At 36.5% G+C, this 12,457-nt stretch overlaps 2 protein-coding genes and 1 long non-coding RNA gene across 6 annotated transcripts in view; 2 read left to right on the top strand and 1 right to left on the bottom strand.

Moving 5' to 3' along the window:
- The window catches only part of LOC107605971 (pentatricopeptide repeat-containing protein At3g21470-like), an 8,974-nt gene extending 4,069 nt beyond the window's left edge, over nt 1-4,905 (top strand). The window contains exon 2 of one of the 2 annotated variants that reach the window (XM_021106326.1): nt 4,466-4,905. In XM_021106326.1, the coding sequence (XP_020961985.1) occupies nt 4,466-4,482 (17 nt within the window). In that variant the 3' untranslated portion in view covers nt 4,483-4,905. The remainder of the gene's footprint in view (nt 1-4,465) is intronic. The other variant, XM_016307932.2, reaches the window with a different exon arrangement.
- Nucleotides 3,134-10,897, top strand: LOC107605970 (putative transcription elongation factor SPT5 homolog 1). 3 transcript variants are annotated; one of them, XM_016307930.2, is made up of 22 exons: nt 3,134-3,564; nt 4,978-5,204; nt 5,285-5,431; nt 5,524-5,685; nt 5,765-5,848; nt 5,944-6,014; nt 6,348-6,702; nt 6,814-6,969; nt 7,067-7,164; nt 7,255-7,303; nt 7,406-7,558; nt 7,638-7,781; nt 7,899-7,992; nt 8,108-8,266; nt 8,359-8,404; nt 8,489-8,580; nt 8,676-8,754; nt 9,460-9,511; nt 9,606-9,714; nt 9,802-9,945; nt 10,224-10,321; nt 10,535-10,897. In XM_016307930.2, exons 1-22 carry the CDS (start codon nt 3,243-3,245, stop codon nt 10,778-10,780), a joined length of 3,087 nt encoding a protein of 1,028 aa, XP_016163416.1. In that variant the 5' UTR covers nt 3,134-3,242; the 3' UTR covers nt 10,781-10,897. The 3 variants fall into 3 exon arrangements, with proteins under 3 accessions (XP_016163416.1, XP_020961984.1, XP_016163417.1); XM_021106325.1 differs by lacking the exon at nt 7,638-7,781; XM_016307931.2 differs by lacking the exon at nt 3,134-3,564 and having other exon boundaries at nt 4,978-5,200; nt 5,281-5,431.
- LOC110264375 lies at nt 10,678-11,620 on the bottom strand. The gene is made up of 2 exons (XR_002350469.1): nt 11,100-11,620; nt 10,678-10,917 (listed from the first exon to the last, which is right to left on the bottom strand). It is a non-coding gene; the product is annotated as an uncharacterized LOC110264375 (long non-coding RNA).

Raw genomic sequence — 12,457 nt, 5'->3', positions numbered from 1 at the left:
TTCACCAAAGACAAAGTGGAACATCTCTGGCTTTCTTCATTGGTCAAACAACTCCCCTTTGATACTGAATCAGCTGAAGCTCTTTGAACTCCATTTTGTAATGGAGAGGGTTGTATATTCACTTGATGGTGGTTCCTCCAGGAAAGAAAACAGGGTGTGGACAAGGCTGTTGCCATGTCCACACAAGATTTTTATGTGATTGAAATGAACAATGGAATCGGTATGCTGAGGAACCCGAGAGAAAATCTTAGCAAGCGTGGAGAAAGATTAAGGCAGAATGTTGAGGTCTTAATATATATGGCTATGCATGGTTAGTTTGGTCAAAGTGCTCTAGACTTGTGTGGATACGGTTCTATTATCATCAAGGTTCTGAAAACCGAACCGGTCATCGAATCGTTCTGGCTACTGGTTCAGTGCTTTACAGGTTCAACCGTAGTTCAACCAAAATAACCGTTTTATAATAAATAATAAATAAAATATAAATAAAAATAATAAAACATAATTATAATTTGTATACCAAAAAGAAGAATCGTTAATGCTGGCAAAAACCATATAGCTTTATGATGTTTCGGTGCCTGAATTCTGTGAATGCTTTGATCTCATTTTCAAATGCCTTCCAATTGAACTTATCATCCGCATCTGATTCCATGTGAAGGTTTTTCCACAGCAACAACCATACCTGAAGGCAACTCAGCCTTGTAAACAGATCATTGCCCTCCAATGCCAATGAGATATTTGTCATCAAAATTATTGGCAGCGTTAATGATGGTTTCAAATGCCATTTTTTCCATCATGACTCCATATGAAAAATTGTTCTTCTGGTTGCATTTCTTTCAAACACCAAATAATCCAAAGATAAGAAGCAGAACCAATAACATGACCAAAGTTAAGCTTGACCTACCATTAAAATTAGATGGAATTGTGCCAGAAAAATTGTTGCGAGAGAGATTCAACCACTGCAACTGCTTTAATTCTCCAAGCACTCTTGGTATTGTTCCATTCAACAAATTCCCACTAAGATCAAGAGAATAAACAATAAAGAGCTCCGAATGACTTGAAGTCAGAGGGGATGCTTCCTTCTAGTTTGTTGTTGCTCAAGTTCAATTCCAACAAATTAGGTAACAGAATAACTTCAGCAAGGTTCAAATCAAGAATTATCAGAACCAAATTAATCAATTCATAGAACCAGAGCATATCAGAATCAATATTCAAGATCATTAACAATCCTAAATCACAGTAATGACTAATGATAACAACAATTGAAGAAGCAAGATGAAAATTTATAGATTAACTAACCAATTAAAAGTTTAAAACAACAATTACAGTTTAAAAAAAAAAAAACTTCTAAAGAGAGCAGAGATTGTAGTATCGTTGTGAAAAATCCAATTCGACCAGGCTTAGTCAAGGGAGAAGAATCAGAAGATGAATGTACTTACCTACTCAATCAATTAAGGAACGAACTAGATCCTTCAAGACACAGCACAGAGCGGGACAAGGAGCACGACGGTGGGGCTGAAGAACGACCACGACGAAACAGGAGGATTGAAGAACGACCACGACGAACCAGGCGGCGACAGTGCGACCAACGACGGCGCGATGGAGGCTAGGGTTGTGTTTTGGGGAGAAATAATGAGAGTATGTATGAGACTGAGGAATCAGGAATGGGGCTCGAGAGGGGGGCAAGGGCTTCACGTCACTTAGGACGACACTGCGTGACGTTAAGGAGTGGTGGCGGTGGCTGCGATTTCCATGGCTGACTTCGCAACGGAAAGGGTTGCGCGAATCTCCAAGCTGGCTCCACAAACTTGCGACGGTGAGTGACTTCGACGGAGGTGTTGCGACGGCGATGGTGGCTGGACGGAGGTTGCGCCGGAAGCTCGAGGTGGAGACTGCATGCGTGACCACTGAGTGCGAGAGGTGAGAGTGGAGGGCTGCAGGGTGGAGGCTCGTGGAGTCTGAGTGAACTGAAGAGGGAAGGCCAGGGTTCGTTTCTGACTTTTTTGGATCTGTGGGCAAAACGCAGCGTTTTTGATAAAATTTAAAAAACCGGCCGAATTACGATTCAATTCGACCGACCGGTTCTCAACCGATTCGACGGTTCAACATCGATTCTTGAATTTGGCAGTTTTACCTTCTGTTCGAACCGTATTTTCTAATAGTTTCCGGTTCGAACCGGTTTTCAGAACATTGATTATCATTGTGGCAGTGAACTAGTGAAACTCGCACTTCCCTTTGCTAAAAAGTGCTAGAAGGTTGCGATTTCTGGACTCGGTGCCTCACACGTGTTGAGATGAGGTGTTTGGGGAATATTGATTTTTCTCTTCTGTGTATTTAAGTTTTTTTTTTTCCCTATAGTAACAAATCATTGCTATGCCCTTAATAATTTAGATGAACTATTATTATTATATTTTTAGTATTTTAAAAATAAAATAAAAAAACAAAAGTGACGTTTCATTTCATAAAATTAATGTACATAAATATTGCTTTGCGTTTAAATGGATAATTAAAGAGAGAAAATAATTTTAAAACGTATTTAAAATTAATGGCAAATAATATGTTTTATGTTTAGATAGCTTTTAAAAATGTGAAATTCTAATTCTCAATAAGACAAAGAAGTTCAATTTTCTCCTTTTTCTCTGACTCACTTCAAAATGCGTTTAGATTAATTAACACTTAAAATTAATATATATTTCTTAATTAAATATAATATATATATATTTTTACATGTAATTGCATAAAAAATATAATATAGGTTTATATGTTAATGCAATGTATATTAATTTTGACCATTTTTTGCGGGACAAGTTTTGTTCTAAACTATTTTATTTTGACAAATTTAAAAATTAACAAGTTAAATCACGATATTAGTCCAAATAATAGTTGTTAGTAATAATGACCATCTATCACTTTTAAAAGATAGTCTTGTATATATTTTATTGTAAAATAATTTTATATGTACATTTAATTATATAAATAATCATTTAAAATAAATAAACACTAATTTTGTTTACGTGGCGATAATACAGTAAAACTATATTAAAACAGGGTATATAAAAGCGAAAATTTAAAATAATATTTAACTGCATTTGACGGCCTGGCAGTGTATATAACTATATAAGTATCCCTCTGTTACCCCAAAATCTTTTATCTTTCATAAGGCTTTGTATCTCGCACAGCACCCACCATCACTTGCATCGCGCGAGAGAAACAAAGAAAGAAAAGGCAGGGTTTGTTCTTGCGCCATGAGTCACAGAGGAATGGACGACGATGATGAGGAGGAGTACGAGGAGGACGAGCAGGTAGCCGACTTCGATGAGGAGGCAGAGGAGGAAGAGGACGATAGGGGGCGCGGCAGCGGCGGCAGGAAACGTCGGAGATCTGATTTCATCGATGATGATGCTGAGGAGGTGGATGAGGATGAGGAGGAGGAGGACGATGACGATGATTATGGGGGTGGTGGCGGCCGCAGGCGCCAGAATAGGAAAGCCTCTGCTTCTCATTTCTTCGATGACATAGCGGAGGTGGATTCAGATGGGGAAGAAGAAGAAGAGGAAGGGGAGGACGGTACGTTTATTTTTCTTCTGTTCATTTGCTTTTCTCTTTATTGTAATTCGATTATATTGGCAAATTCTATTAGATATGAAAGGGGGAAGAAATTAGGGTTGCAACTGGGGATTTAGGGTTTCATTTTTGTTCATCGTTTTGTTCTTCTTTGGAACTGGTTAAAGTGGCGAGCATAGAGATTATTAGGAGGTTGCGATCGAGTTGAAGAGGAAGTCAATTAGGATTGGGGTTTGTGTGGTTAACAATCAATTTCTTACCGGCGGAGCTGCTGTTGGGTAGTCCTTAAGCTGCTGACTATGTATATGCTATGCACATGAGTGTTATTCTGATGAATTGGATGAACAGGTTCTGTGTACTTGAGTATGTCGTTGGTCAGATAGGATTGGTTTTGCACGGAGATTTGTCAATTGTACGATGCTGTTTAGGTTTGATCAAACTTAGATGGATCTCTATTACCAGTATGTTCTGACTGTTCCTGATTTCCCTTCATTTTATTTCCCATTGCTACGGAGGATTGATATGTATGTTTACAGTTATGGTGACTTGTAGTTAAGTTTTTATTGATTTGGAGTTTGGAAAACTTCCCTTTGTTGGAATGAACTTTCTCAAACTGAAACATGAATTATGTTGTAGCCTGCCAGTGATGAATTATGCAGACATTGCTGAAAATCAATTTCGTTAGACCTGGTTTTATATTTGATATTTGATCTTTCTGTAGCCCTTTACTTTATATCTGACTTGTTTTGTGTCAGAAACATGAACTATAATATATGGAGGGGCCAGGGTTCTCCAAAACCACTAATAGTTTCAAAGACATGGACATAACTGTACTTGTATATTTTACTTATAACCATGACGAGCTCAAGAGTACTTGTATATTTTACTTATAACCATGACGAGCTCAAGAGTAGGCAATAGGCTCTATATTTGTCTCTTCTATTTGTCTGAATCCCAGTGTTCTATTTTACATTTCCCCCCCAATATGACTGATGTTACATAGTGAATGGGATTGTAGAGTTTTCACAAATACATTCATTTAGGGTCTGTTTGCTTCAGGGAAATCGGTGCTAAGAAATAACTTCTCATGTATTTGGATAAATTGTTTAAATAATTAAGCTGCGAAAAAAAAAAAAAATCCAGTTTCATATTTTTAATAAATTTGAAAAGAGTGACTTGTGAGAAAATCTGTATAGCTTTTCAATCATATAAAAAAGATATAAGTTCATAATCACTCATTTCCTACCCTAAAGCTGTAACAAATGCACTTTCATAGTGTATGAAGTGCTATAAATCTTATCTATGCCTTTTCTGAATGGATGAATTCTGGTAAGATTTGAATTTTCTGTGTGTATAAGCTACCTTGCATAATTACGTCAAATATCTTAATTAGCTAACAATAATCTGACGGTGCAGATTTCTTTGTTGATAATGGAAATGATATTCCTGAGGACAATGTCGGTAGGAGCAGACTTCATAGGCCTTTGCATGAGCAAGATGAAGATTTTGAAGCTTTAGAAAGACACATCCAGGAAAGATATGCAAGGCGTGTGGAATCTTTTGATGAAGAGGCTACAGATGTAGAACAGCAAGCTCTTTTGCCATCTGTTAGAGATCCAAAGCTGTGGATGGTGAAATGCATGGTATGACCCAACCGATTTTGTGATAATCTTTTGCAAAGATATAGAAGCATGTTATATATTCTTCTGTTGATGTTCATTAGATTGGTCGTGAGCGAGAGACAGCTGTTTGCCTTATGCAAAAGTATATAGATAAGGGGGCTGAATTGCAAATCAGGTCAGCTATTGCCCTTGATCATCTTAAAAACTATATTTATGTGGAAGCAGATAAAGAGGCCCACGTGAGAGAGGTAATGTCATGTGAAACATGTTTTAGTTACTGATCATGTGTATCGTTATCAACAATATTCTGTACCTTTTTCATAGTTTTCATATTTTTTAGGCTATTAAGGGTTTAAGGAACATATATGGGGTGTCAAAAATAACACTAGTTCCAATAAGAGAAATGACGGATGTGCTGTCAGTTGAAAGCAAAGCAATTGATCTTGCCAGAGATACTTGGGTCAGAATGAAGATTGGCACATATAAAGGGGACCTTGCCAAGGTATGCATCATATTCTAGGCAAATTATTCATACTACCGTTTTGGCTGCTATATTCACTATCAAACTGTATCTTCTGTAGGTAGTTGATGTTGATAATGTGAGGCAGAGGGTTACGGTGAAACTGATTCCAAGGATAGACTTGCAGGCGCTTGCAAATAAACTGGTATGAAATGCTTAAATGTCTTATTAAATTCTTAGTTTCCATATTGGAGTCGTACCAACTTGAGTCTCTTGTTGTGAAAATGATGTATCATGCAGGAAGGTAGAGAAGTTGTGAAAAAGAAGGCGTTTGTCCCTCCTCCTCGTTTTTTGAATGTTGATGAAGCTAGGTAACTCGTGATTATCTCCTCTATAAGTGAATGTCTTCTGTTTCCCGGGAATTTTCTCCTTCCTAGTCTTATAGATGTTCAATCTGGAGAGTAAATAAGTCAGAGGGTAGTCCAATAACTAGTTAGAAATGACAAAGTGATTAGTAAAATCTATTCACAAAACCATTGGGAAAAAAATTAGCTTTAATAGATCATCCATAGGCATGCTTTGTTGATAGGACATGATATCATTGACTGATCCATGTGTCCAATCCCTTCTCATTGTACTAGGTTTGATAGTGGTGGTTGTTCCTGTTCTTCTTCCTGGTCTGATAGACTGTGTGTTTTATACAGGGAACTGCATATTCGTGTCGAGCATAGACGTGATGCCTATGGGGAAAGATTTGATGCAATTGGAGGAATGATGTTTAAGGATGGATTCTTATACAAAACTGTATCAATAAAATCCATTAATGCTCAAAACATCAAACCTACTTTGAATGAACTTGAAAAATTTCGAAAACCTGGTGAGAGTGGTGACAGCGATGTAGCAAGTCTGTCAACTTTGTTCGCTAACAGAAAGAAAGGCCATTTTATGAAAGGTGATGCTGTAATCGTTGTGAAGGGTGATTTGAAGAAGTTGAAGGGGTGGGTGGAGAAAGTAGATGAAGATAATGTTCATATAAGACCAGAATTGAAGGGTCTTCCTGTAAGTATAAATTTTTAATTGGCTAGTTTCTTTCCGAAATGTGCTTTTTTTCCCCCAAGGTTTTGTAATGAATTATTTCCATGATGATTTAGTTACCTTTTATTCCACCAGAAAACCCTTGCTGTAAATGAAAGGGAACTTTGTAAATATTTTGAACCTGGAAACCACGTTAAGGTTGTTACTGGTGCTCAAGAGGGTGCTACCGGCATGGTTGTGAAGGTGGAACAGCATGTATTGATTCTATTATCCGACACAACAAAAGAACATGTGAGCTCAATGGTCCCTACATAAAGTTGATCTAGGGTTTGTGAATTTTTGCTTTTATATGTAGCACAAAAGTGACATGGAAATGTCCTCTCTTCAGATCCGTGTGTTTGCAGATGATGTTGTGGAGAGTTCTGAAGTGACCACTGGAATTACAAAAATTGGGGACTATGAACTTCGTGATCTTGTATTGTTAGAGTAAGTCGTTTGTTGATCTTGAGATCATCTTAAATTCTTACCTGTATATCATGGTTCACACTTCTCTCACTTTTAACTATGCATGTGCAGTAATATGGACTTTGGTGTAATAATTCGTGTAGAAAGCGAGGCATTTCAGGTTACTTTGTTACTTTGAGCCAATACTTTAGTACCTTTTTTATTCGTTTAAAAGGAATTTTTTATTATTTTATTAACATCATCATGTGTTACATTTTTATAGGTTCTTAAGGGGACTGCAGACAGGCCTGAAGTTGCACTTGTTAAATTAAGAGAGATTAAATGTAAGATAGAGAAGAAAATAAATGCGCAGGATAAGCATAAGAATACAGTCTCAGTAAAGGATGTTGTGCGAGTTGTCGAAGGTCCTTGCCATGTAAGATTCTATAACTTATGCCTTATTTCTTTCTTTAGAGTTCTTGTTCAGATGATCAGCTTTCTTGATTCTTTTGAAGGGAAAATCTGGTCCTGTGGAGCACATATTTAGGGGGTTCTTGTTCATCTATGATCGCCATCATCTTGAACATGCAGGCTTTATATGTGCTAGGGCTGGCTCGTGTATGGTCGTTGGAGGTTCACGTTCGAGTGGTGACAGAAACGTAGCCAGTTCTTCATCCTTTATTTATTTTAATTTTTAATTTTTAAATTATGCATTTTGGTTTTTTAGTTTGATTCATGCAAATATGTCTTGGTTAAGTTGTTCCATGTCTTCTCAGGGTGATGCCTACTCGAGATTCCCTGGCCTTAGAACTCCACCTCGTATTCCCCAGTCCCCGAGAAGGTTTTCACGAGGAGGGCCTCCAATTGATTGTATGTTAAATCTTTTATATTTTAATTTTCAGATGTACTGGAATATTGAGTTAAAGTACCATTTGATGCTTCTTTTGACGAGAGAGATTTGATGATTTCTTTTAATGTGATTTAGCTGGAGGAAGGCACAGGGGTGGAAGAGGACACGATGGTTTGGCTGGTGCAACAGTCAAAGTACGCCAGGGTGCTTATAAAGGTTATCGTGGACGTGTAATAGAAGTTAAAGGCACAACAGTTCGGGTTGAATTGGAGTCCCAAATGAAGGTTGTGACGGGTAGGTTGCCTAGTCTTTTTTGAAAACACCTGCAATGCTTGTATTTTTATGCGGCGTGTTTCTCTTACTTATCTGACTTGTGTTTGCTGCAGTTGATCGCAACCATATATCGGATAATGTAGCTGTAACCCCACAGCGGTAAGTTGCATGCATGTATTCTTAACAATTTGTTAACTGCACTCAACAGAGGATACTTACCCATTTGACCATGTCTTTAACCAGTGAAACTCGATATTCGATTGGATGTGAAACCCCAATGCATCCTTCTCGAACTCCCCTACATCCATATATGACCCCTATGAGAGATCCTGGAGGTTTGTTTAATCTATTTTATGACACTAGAGGCGTTCCTATTTGATTAACTGATTAACATAACTGCTAATAATGTTCACTGGACTGCCATTTGTAGCAACTCCTATACATGATGGAATGAGGACACCAAGGCGTGACCGGGCATGGAATCCTTATACCCCAATGAGTCCGACAAGGTTTGCATTATTGTCATCCTTCCGATGTGACATAGTGTATATTGCTTCTTTTTGTAATTTGTCCATTCCTATTTTATTCTGAATATATATATTATCGATAACCTTTGTGCAAGTCTCATGATATCTCTTATGCTAAAGAGTGGTTGGAAAGCTTTGCTCTTCTGACATGTTTGGGCATCCAGTTATAGGTTAGAGAAATGGGGGAATTATTTGCAAAATCAAAGGGGGAAAATGATGGCCCATTTCTCTCTCCTACTGTTGTGTCTTCCATTGCCAGCTGATACCTGACTCCTGTTATGTTTTTTCTCCCTATCAACAACCCTGTTGAATGACCTACATTTCCTCAACTTCTCGTCAATCTTTACTTGAGGCTTGTTACATGCCATCTTCCAACAAGCACAGCACTCCTCCCTCTTATTTACAGACAATGGCTTATTGGTTTGGCATGTGTTATTTGATGGATTGCTTCTTTTATCTAACAGAATAGGAGAAATATAGGAGAGTATATTTGTTTAAATTCTTCAATTTTGTAATATATTTCAATGTCCAAAACATAAAACTATAGTTTAAGAGGGTTATAAGAAGCACTTCTAGTTTATAGTGACTGTTAAGTACTTTCGAGTTACATGTGGGTTTCATTATTATATTTGTTGTAAGGCGTATGTGATATATGTATTATGCATTCTGATGGTGAAAACTAATCAGGGACTGGGAAGATGGAAATCCAGGCTCATGGGGAACCAGCCCACAGTCCCAGGTCACAAAACAGTTTCTTAACTTATAATATGCCTTGGAATTTGTATGGCATGAACAAAAAATCTTATTTTCTCTTTTTGCTTTGACGTTTTCAGGCAGGAAGCTCACCTTCACGGCTATATGAAGCCCCCACTCCTGGTGCTGGTTGGGGTAGCACTCCTGGCGGAAACTATAATGAGGCTGGAACACCGCATGACTCATATGGTAGTACTTTTTTACTTTTCTCCATGATATCAAATATTTAGTATTTTAATACTAATATCCCATCTTGGGGGTGGGATTGTTTTGCAGTAAATGTTGCGAGCCCATATTTACCATCAACACCTGGTGGGCAGCCTATGACGCCAAATTCCGCGGTGTATCTTCCCAGTACCCCTGGAGGACCACCCATGACTCCAGGAACTGGTGGTCTGGACATGATGTCCCCAGTTTTAGGTAGCTATCTGTTTTGTAGTTAACATATTGCACATAGATTTACTCTCTGTGTTGGTGTTATTACAAGCATCTATGGTATACCAAATTCTCATCAAGTCATCAAGTAATGATTATTAACAAACATGCTCTCTGTAGTGGACTAGTGACTGGCTGGAATGTAGATTCATTCATGTGATTGATATTTTTTGTCACTTATTTGGTTAACTTATCAGTAAGATTTCGATTGGTAGTGTGTATCTTTGTCAGGTTGTCAATTTGATGGTTTGATTTTGTTGTAGGTGGGGACAATGAGGGGCCATGGTTTATGCCAGACATATTAGTTAATGTACACAGGCCAGGTGAAGAATCTGTTGGAGTTATAAGAGAGGTTCTTCCGGTATGTGATCCTAGAAGCTTTGGTTTTATACACGTTTTTGTTTGTTGCTTTCGAATTTGTATACATAGTTTTTCAAGCCGACCTTCTTATTTGACCAATTATTGTTTTGAATTTTAGTTATATGTGCGGTATTTAACCTTCCTAGTTAATGGAACTGTATTCATTTGGCCTGATTATACTGTTAATGGACATTGTAATTATCCGTTTGTTCAGGATGGGTCTTGCAAGGTAGCGCTTGGCTCAAGTGGAAATGGTGAAACGATAACTGCCCTTCCCAATGAAATGGAGGCCGTGGTGCCAAGGAAATCAGACAAAATAAAGATAATGGGTGGAGCATTGAGGGGGTCTACAGGCAAGTTGATTGGTGTAGATGGTACTGATGGTATTGTAAAGGTAGATGACACATTGGAAGTCAAGATTTTAGACCTAGTTATTTTGGCCAAATTAGCTCAACCATGATTAGGCTTGTCTTGGGAAAAAAATTTACTCTAAATGCACAAGCTTTTCGTCCTTCATACGTCTCTTGTGCTCTCCGTTTTTGTCCTTCGGAAGTTGGTAAATTTAAGTTTTGCTGCATATTATTAGTAATACACTCTCTTTAACTAATGAACCAATTATATTTTAACGGTCCGGCCATTTTTTTCACCCAAAATCTGAACCAATCCGACTCTATTAGACGTCGCTAACAGAGGGTGGTATATGGCACACACATCGCACAAATTTATTCGTCATCCTTATATCTTAAATATCTCATGAACAATCCCTGGCTTCGGTTAACCTTTTGTCCCAATGGAATTTTCTTAAGTTTTCAAAGCACACGGATAGTGAACACATGAAACATTCATCCACTACTGGTAATTTATTAGTCGTGATGACCAAACAAGAAGGGATTCCCAAAGAGAGAACAAAACAAAAATAGAATAAGAGATACAAAATGTTAAAAATAGAAACCAAGACAATAGCCGGGGAACCGAGAACTTGCCACTATTATATTTACCAGAAAATATTGACTTTTTTGTTAATTTTTGATCTTTTTATAAAAAATATTAGCTTTATAATACTTTTCATTTAATATGTAAAGTAGCATTTGTTTTCATATGTTGAAAAATTGAAAAATTATAGTACCTGTACTTCCAACAAAATAAGGATATATTTGGTAGAAAAATTCTAGTACCTGTACTTCCAACAAAAAATAGGATATATTTGGTAGAGAGATAGAGACTGAAAGATAGAGACTGAGAAACAGAGATTTAGAGATAGATACTGAAATAAATCTCAGAATAAACATAAATTTAAATAAGAATAAAGTTCTAATTTAATTTATATAAAGGGTAAAATTGAAATTAATTAATTAAAATAATGATATTTTAAGTATAAAATATTATATTCACTTTTCGTTTCTAAAAATTTCAGTTCTCTACGTCTCCACTTTTTAGAAGTATTGAAATGCTGAAATTTTAGAAACAGAGACAAAAATTTTAGTACCAATCTCTGAGTCAACAAACATGATACTGAATCTCAGTCTCTCAATCTCTGTTCCAGTACCTCAAAACAAACGCTATCTAGGAGACTGAAATTTTTGGAGACCAAAATTAAAATTTTAATATTTCTTTTTAAAAATATTTTCATTTAATTTTTTAAATTTTAAATCCATTTTTCAATCTCTATATTTATTTTAAATTAAACATAATATTAAAACATAACTTAATCAAATATATCATTTATTTTTATTTTAAATTAAATAAAATACTAAAATATAATATCATTTTATATATCTTATACTAAATATAATACAAAAATTTTATTTAATCTTTATTTTTTAGTCATTATCTCCTCATCTCTCTCTCAATTTTTGTCTCACTTACAGACGCAGTCTAATATACTTCCTAATTCTTGCCGACTGCAGTGATCATGAATGCAAATTGCTTTATAGGAACAGAGGTTTTAAAATAGAATATGCTAATCAGTTATCAAGTTGATCAATTACAGCTGCTCCCTGGTTGCTGGTTCGTTTCGGATTATTGTCTGTCATACTAAAGTCTAAAACAATTGGTCGGTTCATAATAAAATAATGAACAAGTATATACATGAAGCACATAAATGAACAAATATATATATATATATTTTTTTTTTTTT

This window comes from Arachis ipaensis, chromosome B07 (assembly GCF_000816755.2).
Source record: "Arachis ipaensis cultivar K30076 chromosome B07, Araip1.1, whole genome shotgun sequence".
Lineage (NCBI taxonomy): Eukaryota > Viridiplantae > Streptophyta > Magnoliopsida > Fabales > Fabaceae > Arachis > Arachis ipaensis.
Note: the sequence above shows the minus strand (reverse complement) of the source record. Positions and strands in the feature narration are given on the sequence as shown.

What these genes read in the sequence shown, in the direction of transcription:
- LOC107605970 (XM_016307930.2), top strand. Translation starts at nt 3,243, where the DNA reads ATGAGTCACAGAGGAATGGACGACGATGATGAGGAGGAGTACGAGGAG. An exon ending in CGTGATCTTGTATTGTTAGA is followed by an intron (nt 7,165 to 7,254) that starts GTAAGTCGTTTG and finishes ATGCATGTGCAG; the next exon opens with TAATATGGACTTTGGTGTAA. An exon ending in CCCTATGAGAGATCCTGGAG is followed by an intron (nt 8,581 to 8,675) that starts GTTTGTTTAATC and finishes TGCCATTTGTAG; the next exon opens with CAACTCCTATACATGATGGA.